Below are 25,466 nucleotides of genomic sequence, written 5' to 3' on the forward strand. Positions count from 1 at the left end.
ACACTGCATTCAGCCGGCGTTTTCCCGTGCAATAAAGCAAGAGATTAGGCAACGACTGTGAAAGTGATGGTTTGTTTCCTCTGTGTTTATTGAAGTCGTACCAGGAGTGTGAACTCCATCACTGGCAATCGCTGTCCGTGCCCCGCCGCTTCGAGGCGGCCGAAAGGTATGTGACGGTGCCGAACGCGGGCGTCTTCGTTATTTGTGACATGGGCGCCGTGGTACGTATAATTTTGCCCGGCCTGTGTCGCTTGTTATTTCTGCAGCTAAGCAGTGACAGTCGTCACTGGTCGTCGGAGAGATCAGTTGGCTGAGGCGTTGGTGGGCTTCTCAAACCCGAGCAGCGGCCATTTTGAACGGCGGAGGGGGAAGCGGTGGGGAGGGGTGTGGGGGAGAGGTCGCTCCAAAAATGCGAGTTTATCATCCCGCCGCCGATTCGGAGCGGGTCCCACGAAGCGAAATTTCGCTTCCCTCGCGGATTTTGGAAAGCGCTCCGGATCTACGAGTGGAATCCACCATATCAATCGATCTTGAAGCACGCTCTGTTTCAAAAGAAGCTGGACAACATCATTAAGACGTTCATAACAGAAGGCCCGCATGCACTATCCTTTTTTGAGGAGGCCGACATGGAGCTCGTAAACGGTCTTACTACCGAGCATAAAAACTCTCTCAGCATAGGCTAACCGACCACCCTGATGTATGCTTTCCGGACTTGAAGCAAAGGCTCCTACTGCAATTCATCATCGTGGATCCCGTTGCTGTTTTAACCGACCTTTCGCCAAGCTTTCATAGGCGTTTTTAATGCCATCGCTTTTTATTAATCCAGCTGTCGAAATAATTGACCCATTCACCCGGAGGCCACCATTTTTTGCAGCCAATGCCACATCACTGCCAAAATCTACTTCATTATATATATAATCATCGTAGCAACTGGCACCACTGGAGCGACCGCTTCTGCAGGAGCTGCTGCTCTGTTCCGTTGTGCTTGCCCACGATGGTGCTGGAATGAATATATAACGCCAGAAAATAAGAATATAGATGTGTAATTTATAAGCAACAAAATATTCATGCTAAAAGAACTAGCTCAAACACCACTCAAAAAGTATTGTCATAAACTTTTGATTTAGTTTTCAGAACACTCAAAGTGACCAACAAAGCGAACGCCAACACTCTGAAACCCTAGAATTCTGTAAAGCCTCTACTTAAAAAAAGAAACAAAAAAACTTCCATATATAAAAACATGAACAGATTTATTGAACGTACACCCAAATAAAGTTAGGTGACTAGCTGGCTTATCGCGACTGCGTGGTATGTTTGAGCGTAACTGCTCGTGGAGGACAATACAGCTCAGAATGTCTTCTTGCAGGATATGTTCTAGTTCTAGTGAGGCATTTTGGTCTCCTCACTATTCAAACTTCAGAGACATTAAATATTATTTTTCTTTCCATATTTTTGAGTGTCTCAATGTACAAACGTTAGGGACATTAAATATTCTGTCTCTCGCCATGATTCTGAGCACTCCAATGTACAAACTTTAGAAACATCACACGTTCTTTGTTAGATATGCAAGAAAATTGGCCCTCAAAAGCAAAAGATGAAAAACTAGTAGTGCTTCAGCTGTAGGTTTGAGCTAGGAATTATTTTATTATATTCAGTAAAGACATGGTGTGGTTTGTTTATTGAAACTATTTTCACCACATCAATTTTTGCAAGGACTCTTGCAGTGCTACTATAGCAGCTTGCTACAGTAAAACGGAGATGCAGCAATTTATCTGCTGACATAAATACCCCAAAAAAAGAGTTCTTTGCCATTGATAACTTCTTAAACAGGGGTTCGTTTGTTTTGTCTTCACAATGATAGTCGGAGAAAATATACGGGAAAAACAAGCAGCGTTCCCCCTTTCAACTCGAAACCCGGACAAGCAGCCACGTGATCTGAAGCTGACAATATGTCTCCAACGTTTATCATAGCCACACGCTGGGGTTAGCAAAGCATGGGGTACGCGCTGAGTTGCACGCATTGTAAAGGTTCAGATATTCCCGTAATCACAGCAATTCGGCAAGAGCCACTAGCCGAATGCATGTTGAGACATGAATATTCACGAGCCCAAATCGAATGCTCAAGCAATGCTCGTGTCCACTGCTTGAGCAGCGTTTAGATATTGTCACCGTGCTGATCACAAAGCTTGATGACCATTGGACTGGATTGGATTTGATTAGATTTAATGGCGCCCCCCCCTCCCCCCGTAGTGGGGGCTCGCTCGCCGTAAGCTTCGGTGAGGGTGTCAAAAGCTAGCTCGGGGGGGGGGGGGGGGGGGGGGGGGGCCCGCCTAGTGCCTAGCCACGACTGGCTGCGTTTCCAGTGGAAATCATGTGGAACGCATGGTTGACAACGCCAACGATGCGATCCCCACAACGGCGTCATCAAGTTTTTGCGAAAGAGAGACTAAAAAAAATAAAAGAACGTCCGATTTTATCCTTAAATGTTGGCAGAGACAAAGAAGTTTCTTCGACAGTGGCGTTGCATGCGAGTATACTTGAGTCCCACTAGCGCCAGGGCGCTAGTGTAAAGTTATAAACATCCCTGCCCGATATCGTTGATCGGCACATTTATGAAGAATACAAGTCAGCTTGTAATTGTTCATAGAAGTAATCTAGGTGAAATCAAAATCCGAAACGGTCTGTTGTTATGTACATATATGAACTAAACACAATTGAAAATTATGTGCCGGGAATCTCAAACATTTCTTTTATTTAATTAAAACATTTGTAGTAACCTGATATTTTCACCAAGGAAGTCTTGCATCTTTGTAATAAGACGGTTTATATATTTGAAACTTCTATTCATAAATGCATAAAAATTAATATGTACTAGCTTGTGTAGGGGGACAAGCAATTTTACATCATTCTTCGGTATGGTTATTTCAATTATACGTCCGCCGCATGGACGCTATGAGCTATAGACCTTTTTCGTGCGACGGCATACCATGTTTAAATATGAAGTACTTGAGTAAGGCGACCAAAATTAATGTATGCAGTTTAGCCATTGCCAAAAGGAAAAAAAAAAGTGCATCCAAGAAAAACTAGAACTAGTTTTTTCTCGGTACGAACCCCTTGCATTCCGGAGCCTTCTAATCGGCGAGTAAAGTGATTTGGTATTCTTCCCCAACTCAGCTACATCAAAATTGTACATGGCGGCCACCATGAAAAAAACGGTCAATGCACTGTCTCTTTTAACGATGTGCAAAGCTAATACAAAATGAACATGCATATTTTTGTGTTAGAAACAAATGCTAATGTTTATTAATGTCCCAGGCTAAGAAAAAGCTAAATGTATAAAATTAACATTGATTTAAAATGCTTCATTGCGCTGCGTGAAGCGACTAAAGGGTGTAAAACTTACCATGACTTGGTGCATAGTCTGTCTCTCCAGCCACACTGGACTCTAAGGACTGCGGCCGTGTAATTTCCTCCGCATCCGACTCTCCGCCCATTCGATGATAAATATCTCCTGGTTCAACAAAACGGTTTGTTGCGTTAGTTAACTTTGCATGAACCTCAGTCACGACTGAATATGAACATCAATCACAACTGACCGTAAAAAACGGTTCCATAAATTTGTCATATCTTCACATGTCGTGTGACACATAACAATTTGTATGTATCTACTTTTTTGCTGTTGTTTAGAATTATAAATCTATTTTCCAACATAAAGCACTTGCGAGTGCAAAACTGTGGTTCAGCATCTAAAGACACTGCTCGTCTTAAGGGGCAGTGACTTGCGTCTTGACTATGTGACGCGCTTTGGTCAATAAATATGAATTAATATGGGTTCTTTGGCAGGTATCACGCAAAATCACAAGATGTTAGTCTGAGGTACTCAAACCGTAACCGTAACACCAAATCGAAACAGTCTATGAGCGAAATTTGTTCGGTACCAGTAATAAAGACGAAACAGATATTTTCATTTCGCATTAACCGTTATTGTAATCATAATCGGGAGGCACCCAAGGCCCTACGCTTCATGAACAGGTCTGGGCTCACAATAAAGGAGGCCGAGCGTTCCGACCCGCAGACGTTATCACGGCCATTGGGGAAGGGAGCTCAGAGGAATCTTCATAAAATATAAATATATATTGTTTCGGTTGACTCAAGTTTTGACCAGCTCTCTGTTCACTGTTAGTTTCGAATTCGCTTAACTGTGTAGACAACTGCCGTTGCTGACTAAAGGCCCATGCAAGTTCCGAGTTGCGGCAGTGACCTAGCACGTCATTCCAGCTTGCAAATGTCGGAAAGGGCCCGTCTTCCAAGGTATTTAGAGTTCCCCAAATACCTTGGAAGGCGGGCCATTTCCGACATTTGCAACCTGAAATGACGTGTTGTGTCAATATCGTTGCGGGTGGCGGGTTCAATCCGGGACCAATTTTTCGCCACCCGTTCCCTTCCTCTAAACTTTATATAATAAAAAATAAGCTGAATAATCCCTCTCTCCCCTCTTCGTCTGCAATACAACCACGGCTGCGCTTGTCAATCTCTCCTCACTCGGAAACTACATATAAGTAAATATGCATATTTTTTTGCCAACAACTCATCCTAATGAACATATATTGCATATGGAACACATTGGTGTGCTAGAAGAGTCTGGAAGAGTCCAACGATGGTTCTAATAAAGGAAAAACAATTTTCGACGCAAAAGCTTAAGATTACTGCAAATAAGCAAGCTACATATACGGCCAAAGATCATCCTCTTATTAGGCCATAGGATGACACAAAGTCCGTTAGAGTAGCAAATTAATTTATGTGGTATATCAACTGACCTTGAAACGTCGCGAGATGAAGCTCAGACAGCTCCGGGGTGGGTGGTGAGGACTGCGACTCGCTCTCTAGCGACGGGAGGGACGACTGGACTCCTCTGTTCATGAGAGTCTGGCAGAAAGGCGATGGCTGTATCTGCGGCTGTGACTGCAATGGAGGCCTCAGCATTGGCCTGAGATCTCTCGTGGTGAAATGAAAGCCCGTGCTGGGGTCAGCGTAACAGGCCTCGAGGCTGTTGCTTGATTTGTTAAGGCTAGCACTTGGGGAGGAGCCCGTCAGCCTGGGGACCCGGTGCACCACCCTCGCACTTCTTGGAGAGGACTGGGAGCAGCCTGAAAGCATCTGGACAAAACAAAATCGGCTTACATCAATAGAAAACATGAAAGCAGGCCACCCGAGTTGCAGGACTCGCGTTATCAGAACGTACTGCAATATTTTAAGATTACGAACAATAAATTATCCGGGTGACTGAAACAATGAGGAATATAGCCTCTCTTAGTCAGTCCGTTTTTGGTTTAATAGTAGTGCAAACTTGAAACTGATTTTTTACTTTATTACAACAGAAGGCTGTGAGTTTGAACTTAGAGCACTGGAGAGGGATTCGACACTATAAGTTCCTCGACAGTGAGAGCTCTTTGACTGCCAAGTTTACTCGTATATATATATATATATATATATCTTAATGGTAGAGAACAAAACAAACGTGTTTGAAGCATTGCACAGCAATAATAGGTGCACACTACGTATCACAAAGAATGTTCTTTATTCGGTTAAGTTTTGCACGACGTCTTATTGGAGGTATAGATAACAAAAAGGCATCTTGAGCGGAAACTTCGGTTGCATACGATATAAACCAAATCTACGAGAAGGGGGTAGTGTAGCGGTCATCACGCCAGCTCTTGATCGGCAAGAAAGAAAAGGACGACAGAGAGAGAAAGCTCGCGAGCAAGTTTGAGCGGCTAGGTTTTCGAAGGTCGCGACAATGATCTGTACTTGATATGTAAATATTGTATATATAAATGCTGATTGCTGTATGCTCTTGAAGGGCATGGTCTAGGCCAACAGACCGTGCCCTTCAGGAGCACGTAAGTATACGCACTTTAGTAGCACTGGGCAATCAACAATACTCCTAGTAACCTGATGCAAAACCATGAAATCACCCATCATCCATCTATTACATAAAGAGTATAAGACAACTGATCTACATGTTATCTCAGAGGCATAAGTTACCTTTAATTGTAACTAATGATTATAAACAAGTACTTTTTTTAGCTCGCTAAATACATAATGATTTTTAGTCTCTCCAACGCTGTAAAGCGTGCCTACCTTTTTCTTTAGTTGCCTAAGGTGTGGAGACGCTCCCCGCTGCGAAGCGGGGGTGTTTAGTGCTGAGCCAGCATCACTGAGAAGCTGTTCCGGAGGTGGAGGAATAATTTCGGCCCAGTTCTTCAAGGGGTTCTTTGACATGGCATTTCCCTTGGACGATTTCTGCTGGCTCTTTATGGGCCCGCCATATTCATCTATGGATATAAAGACAAGTTGAAACTGAACTCTAAGAGGCAGATGTGATGAGTATACGAAAACACTGTGTTGCCTTTTTGCAGTAGTTTCCTCCTTGGTTAACGATTTCTCACCTGTTGTGTAGTTTCCAGAATCACTGACTGGGCTTGTGTGCTTGTCAGACTCCAGCATCCGATTTGTGATGCCATCTGTTACAAATAAAATACAGTGAATAAACTCTCTAGCTACCAACAACATTTCATTGCCTTCTCTGAGGGTACCTGCGAAATAATTTACCTTCGTTTGATCTCCTGAAGTCAAGGTCAAAAGCCTTGTCTGATAAACGACTTCCTTCTTCACCGCAGCTACCGCTGCGCCCATCTTTACCCTGGAAATAGAAAATGCTACGTACATTGTCTTTCTATATGTTTCCTTGGTTTCACAAGTGTTCACACATCTACATTTAAACATTTGAAATTATTTAAAGCTGAAAATAATTCTACAAACTACTTTAAGTGAATACAAATAACCTACGATGTTAGTGGATAACATGTTGTATCACTATAATGTCTAACAATTATACAAAACCAATGGAGATAAAAGTGGGTTTGTATTACATGCGTTAAAATGATTTTATGGCGTAACTATACTAGTGGACATAACTTCCAATCGTCCACCCAGAACAACTGTGTCTTAACACTCACCGAAGCACTGAAGGTTTTCTGGAGTGAAGGATTTATCAATGTAGTTGTGGCATATGGCTCAGGTACTGAAGGCACATCTTTTTTGTAGAAAGTTGTCAGGTTGTGTGTATCAACCTCTGCATAGTCTGGAGCATTCATGCCACAATTGAGTGGTGCATAGACACTAAAGTAAAAGAGAAGTACTATTTAGCTTAATACTTGGGCATCGCTGAGCATGCCATCGTTTCTATGTATTATCCTGAATGTGAACATCATTTTTAGTCAAACCAAAATAAAATGTACATAATTATAAAATAAATATTAGGCTTACATAACTCATACATCACTTTTTTTTACCACGAACGTCTTTCTTTTCATGCAAGATATCTTTAGTTTGCAGTATTGATAAAAATAAATTTGGGTTTGCTAATTCACCTTGCTGCCCGCCAGAAAAGGTTGCCTAAAATTGCCGAGGGCGTGGAGAAGTTGGCAGCACACAAGGCTGCCAGGCGGAGGAACCGGATTTTAACCACTGCGCGTACCCCCTTTAGCCAGAACTTTTTTTTTATAACTATCTACTCTTCTGGAAATTTGCAGTCCATTCTCGGATGTCATCGAGTGTTCTGATTTGAAACGTTCCTGCTGCACCGGTAACATGCTGCTTGAGAACAGGTGCCCTTCCGTTGCCGACGCAGTTGTAGTTTGTAAGCACAAGTTCGACTCATTGATAATTCTTTTTCTTTTTTTTTTGTATAGTTGTTTACCATTTCTCATTCCTGACTAAATGTGCATCAGTTTCACGAACTTTGGCTAACTTGCATAGTTTTAAAATATATGTATCAACATTTATTTGGAACTTCTTTTTTAATATTACGGTTTAACCTATATTTGTAGCGATAGAAGGTCAAATTGAACAAATTTGAAATTCAAAAATGAACAAATTTTTTGAGCACATAAAGTTAAGCCCCCCCCACTCCCCCTTTTACCCACTGTTTAGCACAATGCCATCCAGTGGTGAAGCTTCCTGTGCACATGTCGGTCAAAGCGAGAAAGCTTGACACAAGTGAAGCAGCGTCTGTGCCAGAGCCGGAAAGCAAAACATTGTTTCACTTATGATCAAACTTCTATTTCAGTTTTTTTTTTTAATTTAAATTTAGCGGTCTAAAATAACTGCATCCTAAAATTGTAGCCACTTTTAAAGCTTAAATTTATTTCAACTTATTTTATCATAATTATAATTACTAATATTTATTGTTCCACCCATCCTACAGTGCACACCCATTGAATCGTTAGGTCACACCTGAGCCATCCTAAGATAATTATTCAAATAATATACCAACTTCCCCCGAGAAAAAAAAGTGGTACTGTTGATCTGTTCCCTTCACTAACAATTTTTTTAAATGTATGAGCATGGCTGTAGATATGCCACCAAGCCTTAGGGATGTTTCACTCTGCTACATTAGAAGACCTTGGAATTCAATTAACTGAGGCCTCAAAGCGTTATAATTAGGATTTGCATTAGGGTCACATTACACAATTTGCCATTAATTTCCAGGTTCAAACATCCACGTCTGGGAGGGAAACATAGTAGTGTGGTGTTGTTTACAGAGTGAGTTGGGAGGACTATATCAAGATGTATTTCGAAAAAACAAAAGGTAAATGGTACAAAAACTCAAAACGTACTGGAGTGACAGGGCAAAAAAAATGCAGACTACACACATAAAAACGGTATACCTCGTCATGCTCCTTTCAGAGGCCAGGCTATGTTTTACCTTCATAGGGGATGACAGTGATGGAGGGACACTGAGGTACATAAGAAAGGCTCATTTTATGACATTATACAACCTCTTGCAGCCTGTATTAAGGACCACCAACTGTACTTCCACAACAAAATGTGTTCAAGGATGTTGGAAGTCTTATGTATCAATCTGCAGGGCTAAGGCAGATGACAGCTCCTCAGAAACATTTTGTTTTTATTATTCATCATGGCTTAATAAAATACCCACTCTCTGCAAGGCATGATCTTGCCTTTTAAAACCTACTGCTAGTTCTAACGTAACTTTTTTGCATGATTGAAATTCTATGTGGTGTACACTGTGTTGGTGCCTCTTTGGGTGTGGAAGTTAGGCAGCTGTAGGTAAAGTTAGCGTATTTATTATTTTGGGGAATAAGATGCTGTATAGTTTTTAAAAACAATTGTACAATTTGTACGTTTGTTTTGTAGTAAATGAGATATTCCAGTTTTCTGTGAGTAACAAATTAATATTTTTTTCTTACCACATCAGCTTGTTTTAATCAATGGCTATTCATCCCTATGACTAGCGAAAATTGCAAGGTCATATAAATAATTCCCCAGATAGTTCGTTTTATTCATTAAATTTCCTTAAGGTGGACAAACATAAAAAGTTGTGTAGGGCTTCTAGGAAAACCCTGCTTTCAACATTATATTTATTGACTCAATCAAAATAGTTAATAAAACAAGACATGATCTCGTTTTAAAAGCCTAATAAGATACAGCAATGTCATCAACCATGGGAGTTATTGTAAATAATTTAAAATCACTAAAGATTTGAGAGGCTCGTTTTAGCAAGACCAAATAATTTGTAAAGGCGTCAGTACGACCTCGACCGCTTGATTACTTACGCTTCGCTACAGCCTTACACATCTTTTTATGCATCTTCAGTAGAAGATGCATAGAAACAGTGACCCTGCTGAGGTTCCTGAGCTCGTTGCTGAAAGTACAGCCCAGCGGACGTGAGCAATGCTTTCACATTACTGTAGGTGGCGGTGAACGAGCTACCGCTTTTTCACCGCTATTTAGCATGGCTGCTGCTCAGCACCCCCTCACATTACCGCTAACTCCGGGCACTCGGAGTCTTTTCGTTTGCACGACAAAAGGAGCCACTCGGCAAACCCTTCTCAGCAGAGGGGGAACTAAAATTCCCACTCCACCAGTGTTTCCTCTCTCTCCGCACTTTATGCAAGCAAAGTAGCTGTAAAATATAGTGCTAATTTACCTGGAGTAGTTTAGGTCGTTTGAAGTACAGTCCATCTTGTTAAGCAGCTTAGTCTCACAGAAGGTGTCCTTGGATAGATCGCAGGCCCTCCAGGCACTATGATTGATCCACATAGCGTCTTGAGGACTAAGGCCTGTCCTCCTAGTTAGTGAATTGAAGCAGTTGCTGAAGGGGTGGATGAGCAGTTTCATTCGTTTCGGTTATTTCAGGACCATACAGTTTCAAGGTATCAAAAGCAATCTCAAAACAGAATGTGATGGACTGAATGGTCACTTACCTTAATTCATCTGGTTTGCAAACAGGAGCTAAAAAGAAGGAAATTTTAAACAGGACTTAGGTCTATTGGTGTTATTTGCAGAAATATAAGAGGAATTCGGGACCTCTTTTTCTCACCTTCTGCATTTGCTTTCTTCAATTCCAGCTTTCTTTTGCGAACCACAACACATAAAAATATGCTGACGGCTATAAACATCAGGCATCCAATGAGAGCAATGAACCAGGATTGCTTTACGACGTTGCGAAAAGGGGTGGACAATGACGTCGAAGATAGGTTATCTGCTGATAAAAAAATGAGAGCAGAAGTCCAGCAAATTAACTTCGAGCCTCTATATAAAGATACTTCCTCAAATACACTTTGAATATGGTTGCCTTCACTAAACTTCCGAAGGAGTCTGAACTTACCCATTCTGAAAAGAACTGGAGCACTCAGGGGCCCGCTGCCGACCGAGGTGTGAGCCAAAATGCGAACTTTGTAAGAAGCCCCCACTTGGAGGTTGGTCACAAAGAGGGAGTTTGTCGTAGAATTCATACTCTTGTTCATGATGGGCTCAGACGGGTCTCCTATGACATAGACCTGAAATCACGTTAGCACATTTTTAGCATAAAAGTACCTAATCTGAAATAAAGAGTAAATAAGTAATACTTTAAGACATACAATTTTACATTTAAGAATGTTTCAGATCTACTTAGTTATGACTTGGGGTCATGCACGAGAGGTACTAAGGAGTTAAGACTCACATTATAACCTCTCAGCTTTCCATTGCAATGCTGAGGTGGAGGAGGAGACCAGAATATTGTGGCAGTGGTAACATTCATCACATGAGCTCTAACATCTTCAGGAGCTGCCGTTGGAACTGGAAAGGTTCGTGGATAGTATTAGGATGACTATATTGCTTTCCACTACCAGAAGTGGTAAACATACAAAAATATATGTCCTGGCAACATCGCTGGAGCGCTCCATGCATGGGTATAAATTAGCGATATTGTGCCCATTACAACCAACTCGACGTCGTTGTGTTGGTCAACAATAATGGCATGCATTTTTCTTTGGTGTACATTCAGCTCTAGTGTTTTCTCCAGTATAAAAAAAAGTTTCGCTTTTCGCTATTAAAACAGTGCAGACACTCATCAGATGACCTTCTTTTTTTTTTCCACAACAAACTTTCAGGGGGCTTTTTCAGTTTCCTCCTTACCCCCTCCTCCTCCTCTCTCTCTATTCCTCCTCTCCTTCCTTCTTTCCTCCTCTCCGATCCTCCTCTCCCTCCTTCTTTCCTCCTCCTCCTCGAGCAGAGTGCGAAGCCAGATGAATCTGTACCGGGCATCTCAAGCATCCATATATTTTTAAAGTACCGAGGAAACTTTTACCTTTTTCATTCTAAATCCTGCACATTTGGAAGAATTATTGTAGTGGAGAACAGATATGGTCGCAATCTTAAGAGCTTACATTGCAATATTTATGTTTTTGCAAAGAAACCACACCGATGGTGCTCAATAAATCTCCAAGTTTCTCCAGTACAAGTAATATTGACACTAATGGTGAGTACACCACTATCTCCTTGAACTTTATGTTGAATATGCTTTCAACACTTAAGGTATTACTAGTGTAGATCTTTTTATCGTTTAGGCACCTGTGCTAATGTAACTTGCAAAACTCAAAGACAGATGAATATCAATTTTCCTTATGCCAAGGCCATCACGACTTCTCACTTTCTTGATTTAACCCGGATGTATTCATCGCTTGATGCCTTTCGGGTAAAATAAAATACATTAAATGAAATAGGAAAAATTAAATGTGTATCAATCACAGTCATTGCATTTGCAATCTAGATGATTTAATGTTTTCACCTAGGTTGTCTTTTTTAGCTTAGAAGCTGAAACTGTTTGTGCGCTTCGTTAAAAACTTTACAATTTCAAGTATTTTTCTTACCATCTTCCAATGTCTGGACAATCCTAGAGTTGCTGGGGGGACCTTCCACACTCTTGTAGAAGGGTACTAGGAAGAACTCATATTTCGTGTATGGCCTGAGGTCGTTAAGGACGTAAGACGAAGCTCCTCCACTGAGCACAGTCACCATGTTGTACATTTGTGATCCCCCACTCAAATCTTTAAATCGAATGTAGAATCCCTCCACGTAATGCTTGTCTCCTTGAATCTGTATTATGAGTGAAATAACACAAAAATTTCAGCACCAGGGGGGGGGGGGCGGGTTGACTTAAATATTATGATATCGCTGATACTTAAGATTTACAAATTTATACAATGCACACAACCCTTCTTACTAAACATTTAGTCATTTTCAGGTAAAAATAACAGAGTAAATTTCTCACTTAACATTTATCTCTATTAACCTTTATTGAGCTTCATCTTCATTCATCCATTAGTGCATTCATTATTCACTTTGCTAAGTTTTTCAGTATTGGCATACCCGACCGGATAGTGGGACACCCGGGGTTCAAATCCCGGATCCTCAAAATATTTTCTTTTTCGGCGGCTTCGTGGATTTTGTTTCATTCGATCAAGTACGCTGCATTAATCAGCATATTTTTGATTATTTCCTCTTTGGAGACCACGCACGACGATTCAAACTGCCTTTGATCTGCTAAATTTAAATATACACTTAATCTGACTAGTACAGAGTTATACTAACCGGTAACAAAGAAGTACTATATGATGAGCACTGCCATGGATACATGATCGAAATACTCCAATATACTAAGTTTCTATCAAGATTCATCTAACATTCATCCTTGATAACGAGTTGTAAGGTCAATTTATTCTGTCTTAGCAGTAAAGTTTGCCTTTAATTTGGTTTTAGGAGTTGTCATACACTCACCCTCCAGGTGAGCTTCACAGCTGTGGAGCTTACAGCACGCATGTCCAGTAGAGCCACCACGCAAGCGGTCAACTTCACCCGGGCTTCGTCCAAATTAAGCTCAGGAAGAAAATGAGGAGCTAATCCTGAAAAACACAGTCTCCCAATTACTTTTAAAATCTAAAATAATACCTAAACAGAGTAAACGATAACAAAGTTGAATGACATTACACAAACCTGTATTGAAAAAAATATTTTGGGAAGATGCTTGTTCTTGCATAGAGTGCATGATGTCAACATTAACTAGGCTCATCGAAACTTATCCTAAGATTAACCTGTTTAACATTCACTGTTCAATTAGAGGCGTTAGACATGACTGTTCAATTTCCTGCACAATAGCTATTTACCACTTCTTCGGGTATTGAATATGTGCGTAATTGAAACTTGCGTCAGAGTACCTAGCATGAAAAAAAAAAAGAAACATTCACGAAATAAGCCACCTTAGCTTTAAGGATGTTATAGAGGATGTTATATTCATATATTACTGTAAAGTAATATATGCATCATTTTACACAAGCCATGCCCCTTTATAGTTTGCGTAAATTATGTTATTTCATGTAGGAGAGTGGTAATTGTTTCGATAATACTTACCTAAAGTGCGTATGGTATCGGAGGCCGGACTTGGTGGCCCCAAACCGTGAGAATTTTCAGCTCGAATGATGAAGATGTAGCGCGAGTCAGGCCGCAGTGCCTGAATTGTGTATGTTTCAGAGAGCACACGATAAGCTCCTGAAACCCAGCCACTTTGCAGATCGCTGCTGTAGTATTCAACTGAAATATAAAAAAAAGTACACTGATGAGCCTTTGTGTTTACTCGGTGGTACATTTTGTGTTGCGCCATCTACCCCATAAACTAAAATGATTACGATAAAGTAATAGCACTGAAAAGGAACAAATACTAAAAATTAACACATAGGTTGGGAATTAAAAAGTTCCACCTGTACTTTACAGCTTACAAGACCTGAAGCATTGAAGCAAGTGCAAGCAGAAAACGAGACACCCCACACCAGTAGTACGCCGTCGAGTAATCTTACTTGAGTATCCTTTCAACGAGGACTCTCCAACTTTTTCGCTCCGTCTCCACGTGAGGGTAATTGAAATTTCGCTTATGTTGACTACAACGGGTTTTGAAGGTGGTCCAGGAAAGGTGGAAGAATCTGGGGACCGGTGAAAGTTGACATTGGGGTTGTGAGGAGACTCGACGGTCAGAGAGGCACTCCATGAGGTCTCTCCACTCTCGCTGAATGCTGTGCAGGTGTACAGTCCACTGTCTGGTATTTGCAACCCTAGAAATTGAATTTAAAGGGGTAAACATTCTTATATGAGCATAAGCCATATATCATGACTCTTTTATTCTGGTTTCAAGGCAGCCCTTGTTTTACAAAGCGCTCCCTCCCCCCCCCCCCCCCCAAAAAAAAAAACAGTATAGAGTGTGCATCTCTCTGCAGCTATAAGCTTTCTCCAGCCAATAAATGCATAACACATCCGTGGTCTCATTCTGCCATGAAGTCGGTCAGGCTGCCAAGAAATATAAAAACAAATTTAACGTTTTACTTTAGAAAGACAATACCACTTAATAAACAAAAACATGAGTTTGTCAACTGCCAGCGTCAAAAAAGGAGTACTTAAGCAGGGAGACATTCGTGGAATCAGGGCCGGCTTGCTAGAAACAGCGTCTTAGCTTTGAGTGGGTGAAAGAAAGCCTGCCAAACCTGGGACACGCGAGCGCTTGAGACTCAACTTGAAACGCCACTCCACTCGTGCGTTAGCTTTGGAAGTGCCTTCTTTTCCCCTGTCTTAACTGAGACGCTGCTTCTAGAAAGCCGGCCATGGAAATTGTATGTTTTCTTATTTACCATTAGTCTGAGCTGCACTTAGCGTCTCGGCAGTATGCCACACTGTTCGTTTCGGATCAGTCGAGACTGGTTTCTGCAGGTGCATGCACTAATATATGGCGAACGGAAGTGCTAATAAGTCGAGCCCGAATATATCTAAACCGTGTATTTCGAAAAGTCAAATATTACCCCTTCAAAATCCCACGTAAAAGTATATGCGCCCTGTGCGTATGCATCGAACTCCACCGCCCGGGACAACCAATACATTGAACTGCGCGCAGCGCCCCTGGTAGGGAGGCTTTTTGCGAATACTTCCGATACTGCGCGGCTTTCACGCGCTAAAGATAAACGACTTTGGCAACAGGCAGCGAAAAGTGAAGAGGCAGAGGAGAAAAACAACACACCAAGTTGACTCCTCCAAATAAAAAAATATAAAAAAATACTATAATCTTTGGCTAGTGTAGTGTGCCCACTTCGGTTCCGCAAAATGCATTTTGAACGCCTTGTTTATTAGTTCCGTCACTACTGTTTAGCGTTTCTTCGCCTAGTGCTTTTCGATTTTAGGCCATGTCTTTTTGTTGCATGTCTTACTTTTTTTAACTGGATCAATATAGAATTTTTTGTTCGTACGTCTCGCGCTTTTTTTTCCTTATTTTCGTGTTTCGTCCCCCGTGTTCAAATCATCGTTACGCGCGTGAATAGGAGCAGCAATAAAGCAGCTGTCACCAAGCAAACTGCGCAGGCGCGTGCACTACGGAAATGGTGCCGCCGCCATGCTACTTGTAGTCGTTACTTTCCCTTTTCGCGGCTGCATAGGGCTGTGCTGCGCTTACATCATCGTACATCATCGTTTGGGACGCCCTGGTATCCGCTTGGATTCTCCTGCATGTCTGTACTTCATAAGATTGTGTTGTTTGCGATGCCTTAGTTTGTCAGCGAGCGTAAAAGAGCAGTTCGAATTGTCTTATTGTTTTAGACTCGGTTTGTCGTCTGCTTCTTCGTCTTCGTGAACGAGTGAACCCACTGCGTTCACACGGTGGTCCCACTCGTTGGTTGATTCACATGGATCACCAGTGATTGGCATGGCGCCAACGCCATGCCAACGAACGATGATTCCGGTATCCAACAGCGTTTATTGGAAAACAAGTGTCCCCAGCAAGACTCTGCGGTCAAGCGAGGCGTGGACACAGAGTGCCCGCAGCGCCCGCCGACTAGAGACCCAAAGGGGTATAGCGAGCAGAGTCAGCGCCGGTTGGGCCGAGCTCACGCTGCTACCCGTCGTCGCGAGAGTTCGGGCCAGGGCTTTACGCAGACGGACGTCCACTAGGAGGAGAGGACGCCGACTGTCAGAGCCAATGGAAACGCTAGCGATGAGTCATCGCCGGTTGGACGAGATAGTACGCCGCTACTCGACCCGTCGCCCGAAGTTCAATCCAGGGATCCTCGGCCACACGGCCATTTACTGGGAGGAGGGCGGGTCCGACTCTTTCGTGCGATCTCTCTGGTCCGCCGAAAACGGGACACGCACGGAGGAGCGTGAGAGACTAGGTCAGCATGGTGGCGTACTCTCCCCGAGAAAATACGAAGCGACCAGGTTCGAAGTCAGACGACTCCGCTCGGAACGTCCACGGCTTACGCCTTCTCGGGGGAGGGAAACCAGCGGCTCCCACGTAGTTCATACTAAATAAATGTGTAGTGTCATAGCAGGTGTGTCCTTTCTGTAGACTGAATTAAAAAAAATTCTTCCCTTTTCGCTGTTTTCTTTTTAAAACATATGTTATGCAATAAAACCTGACATCTTAAAGGACTGATATATAAATAAATTGTGAGTGTTACACCAAGATTAAAAAGCGATTTTGCTTGAGATTCACGCATCTGTCAGGGGCTGCACTCCGAGCGCGAACAGCCGATGGCTGGTTGACTCAGCTAAGCGCACTTACGACTGTCAACACCGACTCCTGCACTCCGCTGGTCCGTTTCGTTTTGTCGACCACGGTACATGTGGCGCACTGAGGCGCACATCCAAGAGAACTACTGTGGCTTCTAACTGCGTCGTTACTGGACCTAGCGGCCTGTAGCTCTGATTGTCGCCAATTGAAGGGACAGACGAAGTATGATAGATAAAATTTGCGCAGAAGACGTGACCCTTGCACCATTTGGGGACGTGAGAATCCGCTTCTCGCACACAAAGTCACAAGGATTCTTTACAAGCTACACCCTTTGCCAGAGCACCTCACTCTTTACGATCTAAGAGAACAGATTTGTAAATAAAAAGTACCATGATACACATGAAAACCACTGGTAGAAAGTTTGCGTTTTATAATTATGGGTTGTGTGGACCGTTACTTGGTTCTATGCTTCACTTTCAGAGGTTATACAATAATCAGACAAAACTTACCGTTAATCCTCAATGCTCCTGATTGCAGAATCACAAACCTTGGCCTAGTATCCGTCTGCAAGGGGACGTCATTGTACTGCCAGCGCACCTTCGGGACTGGTTCGCCCGTAGCTTCACACGGCATGATAGCTGCAGTGTTAATGGGCAGCGTCTGGTTTGCCGGACCAAGACGAATGACCGGCGGTGGGAGGTCGTCCATTGCAGTGACGTCCAGGTGGCCCTTTGCCATGGAAGAGCCCACGACCGAAAGTGCAGAGCAGGTGTAGTAGCCCTTGTCTTCCTTGCGCACACTCGAGATGACCAGAGTACCCTCGTTCGTGACCGAGAACCGGCCATGGGATTTTCCGGGGAACATCAGCATCTGTCATTGGAGCCGCAACAAACATGAAGTCAATTTGATAATTTCTGTTTAAGATACACCTTGGTACGCTACCACTCTTCGTTTTCTTGGTTCAAGAGTTAGACGGCTTGAAGTACCTGAGCTTAAGATTTCATTTAACATGAGTTAAAACCCTCAATAACCTTAATAATAAAAGCCAGCAGTGCTCCAAAAATGACCGAAGCTCTCAAAACAAAAAAACATCATGCGTTTATGTCTCTTAGATGCAGAAAAGCAAATTGCTTAGAACATATAAACCTATTAAGTTTCTAGGCAGGCTTGTTCAGTTTTTTTTTTTACAAAAAGGCTGTTTTATAGAACTACACATTATTAATGTCACTTGGCAATATCTTTCCTACACCGTGTTTGGAGAATAACCTATATAATTGTTTTACTATATGATTCTCTTATATAGTTCTTGTCTAACAAAAAAAAAACAAGAATTTTAGTTAATTTCTTTTTACAAGGTACAGAATACATGCTCCAAGTACAAGTTCTTGCCAGTTGATATTGTTATATGCGAAGACGAACAATGCCCATGATAATAATATACATTCACGGACTGAATTTTTTACTTCCGCATTTATGGCTAGCAGTCGTACCACTTCATGTGTCTATCCAAATTGTGAGTGGGAATGCGAAAACAAAAATTAAAGATGAAGAGATGACGTCACCTGGTTCCCCTCTCTTGTCCAGAAGACCGATGGTAGAGGATTGCCGGTCGCAAGACAGTGAAACTTAGCGACGCCATTCAGTCCCACCTTCTGGTCTTCGGGTCTCAGCAGGAACGAGGGTCGAGCTGAAAAGATGCTTCATTGGAAAAACATACTTATTGCCTTAATACTTACTCCTAATTGCGAAGGGTTGAAAAACATGAATACTTCTAATTTGTCAAACGTTTTATTTCTAATTCCTGCTAAGTGACACACCAATTGGCATTTCCGTTTTTGCCAAAATACAATTTGACAATATCAGATTTCTACATATAGCCAACATGAAACAAATTGGTCTGTGCTGCCTGTTTTGACATGATTGGCTTTTCTCCGCAGCGATAAGCTTTGACTGTCGATACATTTACTATATTTTACTGAGAAAATACTTTCAGAAAGTTGTACAAAATAATCGAGAAAAGAAATAGCGTTAGGATGTGTTTACTTCGTTTGTATAAAACTGAACTGAACTGGACTGAACAAGCAAAATGTTCTATAAAACAAAAAGGTGATTAGAAATTAAATAATTCAAAGTAATGTTTAAAAAAAATATTAGGTATTACAAGCACACTGGTACTCACAATGCACGGTGAGTCTAGCAGATGCCAAAACGGAGCCAACAAAGTTCTCAGATTCGCAGATGTAGGTTCCCTCATCTGTGGGGGCAACGTTCTGTATTCGCAAGCTCTTGTCTTCCTGGATGTTGGCTCTGAAACAAGAAATACCTAAATTAAGCAAAAAATAATCCGCGAAAAGCACAAGCAAGATTCAACAATTTTATTTTTGTTATTGAAAGATTTACTAGAATTGGCGTGTATTGTATCAATGCCAGACAAAAAAATGGTTTATTTTGAGCTGCTCGAACACAACTTCCATTTAGGTTTAATGACTGCTTAATCTTATTTAGTAATTAATATTTTCCTCTCATATTATTTTAACTTTCTTGTTGAATTAGTGAGTTAACGAGTGAATGAATATAGATAAAAATATGATGCTTAGATGTATAGAAAACAAAATAAAAATGGTGAAAAATTGAATGTTTGTACATAGAAATAGTTGTTTTCATCTATAAAGACACTTCTCAATAAAATAGAGAAATGGATTTATATCTATAGCGTTTTTGTTATTTGATTAGGTAAAAAATTTAATAAAATTCTATATACTACTATAAATACTCCTATATAAATACTTATTAGAGCAGAAAGCCTTAGATACAGAAATAAAGCTAAATATCAGGTATATTTCAGCATGTGAATGGCACGTTGTATGCTGCCTTTAAATCAAAGAAATCTCAATAAAACGACTCTATATGGGCATTTTTTCCCCATTTCCTAGTTGTTTCCTCCTGCTCCTGTTTTTTCATTCCTTCTTTCTTGCTTCCTCGCCGAAACGGGTCTCTGCGCCGTTTCGAGTTGCTTTCCCCCAGAGTTCCCTATAATGCGGTGCAGCCACCTTGCACGGGAGTGTACCGACTGGGCAATTAGGTTTCGTTTCGACAGGTAGCTCCATCTTAAGCGGGATTATCGCAACTCAGAGATCACCATTAGACCCGGTCTCGAACTCGAACGTAGGTAAGCCCTGTTTAACTGCGACCCGGCGCTGGTGGCCAATCTTTCAGTGGCGTGACCCGCAGAAAGCTGCCCTTTTTGGCCGCCAGCCGCGTTGACTAGAAGCCGACTGAGGCGCCACTGTTCACTGCCCTGGCATTATAGCGTCATATCCCCGTTTAAAACACATACTTCATTGGACATCCTTAGTTGATTGTGGAAAGATGACTGAGAATTGGGTACCTCGGTGTCTTTCTGTTTCAGGGCAGAGACGTCTTTTGTCTCATTCAGTGCTATAGCAGGTAACCAGGCAAAGCTATATATGCAGGGTGTCACAAAAAGAAAATTTACAGGTTTTTTTTTGTCACAAAAATAAACTAGGCATCGCCGAACGCTCATTTTCCACCCAAAGGTAGTGATAGAGGTCATAACCAGATGCCAAAGGTTCAACCCGATCCGCTACCTTATTCAAAAGTTATAAGTGATTTTCTGAAAAGTTCAATGGGAAAATGGCGGCCGACGGAGTATTTGAATACACAGGGCTCTATGGGCAGCAGAAACCGAAAATAGGCAAAAATGGGCTTCATTTTCCCGTTGCAATTTTCAGAAAATCACTTATAACTTTTGATTAAGTATTCGGATCCGGCTGAAACTTTGGAATCTGGTTGTGACCTCTGGCGCTACCTTCAGGCGGAGAATGAGCGTTCGGCGTTGCCTATTTTATTTTTGCGGTAAAAAAAACAATAACCTGTAAATTTTCTTTTGTGACACCCTGTAGATACTTTCGGCGGTTGGCGGCATCAAATCATCAGCTAACACTTCGTGCTCGAGCTTTGAAGCTCCAGATTGCGGCCAGTTTGAGAAAGTGCAGAAAATAAATGGATGGTAATATGATTGAGAAAATTCCGTGTTTCTTGAAAACACTGTAAGTGAGCGAGACTAGTGGCTCCTCCAGCAGCCGTGAATTAGAGCTGGTTGGTTCAGGAGTGAGACAGATACCAAACCAAGTGGCTATGTCAGGTGTTGAAATAAAATAAAAACTTCCAGTTGTACGGCTTTGCAAATTATAATTAATTGCGGAGTGTTTTTCCCCCAGTATAAGTACATGTTACCCTTATCCAACTACACCATTAGAGCAGTTCAGCAAGTCTATCTGTTTATATTCAGTCGGAATTTTTATTTCTTCGACTTTTTAGTAGTAAAAACGTTATTACCTTCCGACGGGCATCTTTCTGTCCTGCCTCCTCCAGGTCACAGTGGGTTTCGGGTCTCCGTTGACTTTGCACTGGAACTCCACGGACTCGTCGCTGATCGTCGTCACGTCTTCCGGCACACGAACGAAGTACGGCTTCGCTGTAAAGAATAAGGTGACGTGTATTCATGCCAGGAAATTAATAAATGTTCTGGTAAACGCATAGCCCGTAATATATAACAGCATTTACTTTTTTTTTTAAGTGCGCTCTTTAAATACAGAAGTAGTTTCGTCTGAATAGCGTTGTCTACCGCGGCGGATGACATGAAACGCTTCTACCGTAAGTAACTAGCAGAAACTTACATTTACTAATTACAGTTATAATATCTTTATTTAGTAACCTCGTCTATAGTATAAGTTTGTATCCAGTCGCCAAAACAGCTCACAGCAGTTATGATATGGACACGCATCTTTGCTGCGAGTAGTCGGCCCAAAGATACCGACACGATCGCTGTCAACGTGGATAAGGTAGCTTTGTATGTGCACTGCGCGACCCGGTTAGCACGAACACGACATCGGTTCTTTTTTGCGTTTTACTTTGAAAGGGTACTAGCGGCACAAACCATTTTATAACACAAGTAGTTTTGATGAGAGCCTTTTGATTTTAAGCGAAAAAGATTTAAAAACAAAATGGCAATCACTTGCTCCGCTAACTGTGTAGCACAGCTAATATATACTTCCCTTTACACCTCCCTCGGTGGGAGCCAAATCCGACCGGGGCACGAGTACTTCTTTTTTCGTGTACTCAAGTCAATTCTGAAATGTTCTCTTTTCTACGCATTGCAAACGTTCCAGAATGTTTCAAGACACAAACTTCTTACACGGAGACGGGGTTTTTTAAAAAAAAAGTACGGCTGTTCCCTCAAAGGACAGTCACTTTTGAGTACCGTCATTCCATATAGGGTATCCCTTTTATTTGTAGGCACGAGCCGCGTTATTGAGCAGTTACTTCGCGATACATGGTGTTTGAACGAAGCCTTTCAGAAAATCCTAAAGATAGAATCTTTGAGAAAAAAAATATCTCTTTACGGGAAGAAGCTTGCTGAGCATCATCAAAAAGAAAAGATGATTTTGGGAAGATATAGGGGGCGTACAGTATTTTACGGCGTCGCGTAGAAACGCTAAATTTGGACGTGTTTCGTGGTTTCGGTTTTGTATATGAACTAATTTGTATGTTTCTCGGATTTTCTGGCGTCCGACGTGACTGAGCTGTTTGATCCCGATTTTTTTTTCTTTTGTTTCTTTTTCTCAATTACCCTATTATTAGGGATTTCAGAAAGTATTCGCTGAGCCCGGTATAACAAATTTCACTTTTGAATCGTGATATGACGACGTCACCATTCGACCACCTTGTGCCTGATCGCAGCGTACTCCCACAGCGGCTTCTGACGTGTCTTCGGGGCGGAGATTTCAGGGCGTCTTTCCGTCTGAGTTTCGGTGCCAGACTCGCCACTCAATACCGCGATGCAGGCTTTATCCTTTTAAAATTCAACAGCTGCCAAGGTACATTTTAACGACGGACTAGGAATGTCTTATTGAAAGGCGCTTGTTAAATAGGCAAAAATTTAAAATGTCAACTAAAGATATCAAGGTTTCTTGTGATGCCATAAAGCAGCCTGACGTGAACATCATCGTTACAATTAGCGGGGAAATTGTTAAACAACATGTTTTCTCCGAAACGACTCTTTAATGCCATCTAAACAAAAGTAAGCAATTCCATGCGCCCTAGGAGTTTGAGTAAAGGACGCTAGTAATGTTTGTTTAAACTTTGTTAGTTGTAATTTGGAAATTCATTGCAGGGATTTGGCTTCCACAGTCAAGGAGCGAGATTCGCAAGAGGAACGGGTCCCTCACTGTGTACGGACAGCGTTGCGGCGGGCGTCTCCCGGGTGCCGAGGAGGTTGGCGGCCCTGCACACGTAGTGGCCCTGGTCGGCGTGCCTGACGTCGGCGATGAGCAGCGATCCGTGGCCCAGCAGGCGAATGCGGCCCGTGCCTGTGGCCACTTGGGTGCCGTCCTTGAACCACGTGACCGAGGGCTCGGGGTGGCCCCTGGGCGCCACGCACTCCAGCGTCGCCGAATCGCCCGCCGCCACGCGGGAGGACTTGGGCATCGCCCGGAACTCCTCGCGGAGTACTGGGTCGAGAAGAGAGAGGACGACAAAACGAAAATAAGAGGTTATAAGAGGCACTGTGGAAAGTGATGCAGATGTGTTCACCCTTAATGTCGAACGCCAGTGTACTTCCATCTGCTCAATTGTCTTGCTTTCATGCCCTCCTTTCCTATCCCCTTATCCCCAGCACACAGTTGCTGGTCAGAATCTATGTTGAAGTTAACCGCCCTGTCCTTCCTTCATAAACATCTATCGGAGCCGACACTCGGCTAGCTTATCTACCTATTGCTCAATTCGCTCCCATAGAAACGCAACCCATTTCTTTGGAGAAGTATAACACTTCGGATATCTTAATTTTTTTCTGGCATGTGAATACCTTATCTTCTAATACTTTTTTTTTTACCGTCACGCGCACACTCGTTACTCAACGCGAGCCTTGGGTTGCCATTAAAGACTTCGTAGATCGTATCCCGCGGCATATAACACTCTCCGCCGCAACCCGCTACGATATCCGGAACACTGCAGACAATACTAGCGGCGCACGAGCACAATAGCCGCGTCTTCGGTGCGGATGGCGCAGCGTAGAAGAGAAAACGGTCTACAAAAAGCCTTGCAGTGCCTCGTTGCCTACCCTGGTGCTTTTTATTTGGCCGTTTGGTGGCGCCATCGAGTGGTACAACTAAGGCCCATACGTAGAAGGAGTCGAAAAAAAAAGAAAGAAAAAGCACCGGAAGCATCCCAAATTTCTGTGAATGGGCCATGAACAGTTTATACACTGGCCATTAGGTCTGGGCATTAATTTTCCTCTACAAAAAAATGCCCGTGAACCACAAAACCAACTTATCCTTCGAACGCAAACGAACATCGAGGGCGAGGAGGGGCAGTTATTTTAATATTATTGCTTTCATGTTCATTTTGTCTTAAATGAAAGCAAGCAGTTATATTGGTTTTTCAGCCCCTGGCAACAAGTGATTCATCTTGTCCATAAAACATGATGCTCACTGGATATGTGCCTTGCCTGTGTGCCTTACCCGAATTTAGACTGCAATGGTATTGGAAGAAAGCGGTGAAGGTCATGCCACTTGAGAAACGACGGAAAGGCATTCATTGTTGAAGGAAGGACACCGACAGCAAATGTGCAGCGGTGCAGCAAATTAAGTTGAACAAGGGGCGTCAGAAGTGTCCGGAAGACTGGATTTGAGGAGGAGGGGGATTTCTTCCCTCTTCCTCCCGTGTAGTTTACTCAGAACGCCTGAAATGATAGGCATAACAAAGAAGATGCAGGCCAGCTGATGAACGTTCAACATATTGAATACCAGACACTTAGGTGTGCTGTTCGTGTTTGTTCCGAAGTCTCGGGTATTCAAGACGTCTAAAATGTTTGTAGATGAGATGGGCGGGGTTGGGGAAGGGGGGAGGATTACGCCTTCTTCCCCTGCCTGTTCCAGGTTCACTGGGGTAAACAAACACTCGTTGTTTTATATCGTGAATCGTTCGGACGTTTGCCTCGGAGAAATCTCCAAGGCGGCTGGGCATTCTATCCACGGCGTGTACAGAGCAACTGCTTTACGTCGCAGCACGGGACAGACGGCCGAGGCGTCGACCTCCACACCGGACAGTTTGTAAGTTGACGGAATTTGTGGCCAGGATGCAACGCATCGAAGAATGGAGCGACAGAAGGCGGATCGCAATGAACCTGACGAGACGTCGACGGCACTGCAACACGCCGACGCACACCGGCGCCGGCGGCACCGGGAGCGGGAAAGCAATCGCTCGGGATTCCCTGTTGATCTACGTGCCCCGTTGCTGGACGGCACTCGCATGCGTAATGAAATTACCCGTGACAGCGAGGCTAGAGAGGTGGCGCACGGGAGAACTACGGTGGAGGCGCGTGTCTACGCAGTGTTTGTGTTACGAATAAAAAGATTGGGAACCTGAGCGCAAACGTCCCGTCTTTGTCTGAATAAGGAAGGCCAGCTCTCGCTTTGTCAGATTGGGAGTCGGAATATGCCCACGCCATGTAGCAATAAAATACCTAAAAGTAAAAAAAAAAAAAAAACAAAAA

At 42.7% G+C, this 25,466-nt stretch overlaps 1 protein-coding gene across 1 annotated transcript; it reads right to left on the reverse strand.

Moving 5' to 3' along the window:
• Window positions 1-435: 435 nt before the first annotated feature.
• Window positions 436-23,414, reverse strand: LOC8040793 (roundabout homolog 1). Its single transcript, XM_029983331.2, has 21 exons — window positions 23,143-23,414; window positions 21,251-21,389; window positions 19,071-19,198; window positions 18,454-18,578; window positions 17,401-17,761; window positions 14,202-14,453; window positions 13,759-13,938; window positions 13,129-13,253; window positions 12,222-12,447; window positions 11,033-11,148; window positions 10,697-10,868; window positions 10,409-10,570; window positions 10,293-10,320; window positions 10,016-10,180; window positions 7,020-7,182; window positions 6,613-6,703; window positions 6,450-6,524; window positions 6,142-6,335; window positions 4,818-5,157; window positions 3,404-3,511; window positions 436-1,000 (listed from the first exon to the last, which is right to left on the reverse strand). Exons 1-21 carry the CDS (start codon window positions 23,399-23,401, stop codon window positions 741-743), a joined length of 3,669 nt encoding a protein of 1,222 aa, XP_029839191.2. The 5' UTR covers window positions 23,402-23,414; the 3' UTR covers window positions 436-740.
• Between the last annotated feature and the right edge of the window lie 2,052 nt (window positions 23,415-25,466).

Source organism: Ixodes scapularis, unplaced genomic scaffold (assembly GCF_016920785.2).
Source record: "Ixodes scapularis isolate PalLabHiFi unplaced genomic scaffold, ASM1692078v2 PGA_scaffold0__279_contigs__length_252992795, whole genome shotgun sequence".
Classification (NCBI taxonomy): Eukaryota; Metazoa; Arthropoda; class Arachnida; order Ixodida; family Ixodidae; genus Ixodes; species Ixodes scapularis.

What these genes read in the sequence shown, in the direction of transcription:
- LOC8040793 (XM_029983331.2), bottom strand. Translation starts at nt 23,401, where the DNA reads ATGCCCAAGTCCTCCCGCGTGGCGGCGGGCGATTCGGCGACGCTGGAG. An exon ending in AGAAAACCTTCAGTGCTTCG is followed by an intron (nt 6,704 to 7,019) that starts GTGAGTGTTAAG and finishes TTCTATTTCCAG; the next exon opens with GGTAAAGATGGGCGCAGCGG. An exon ending in CTTCAGGAGATCAAACGAAG is followed by an intron (nt 6,525 to 6,612) that starts GTAAATTATTTC and finishes TATTTGTAACAG; the next exon opens with ATGGCATCACAAATCGGATG.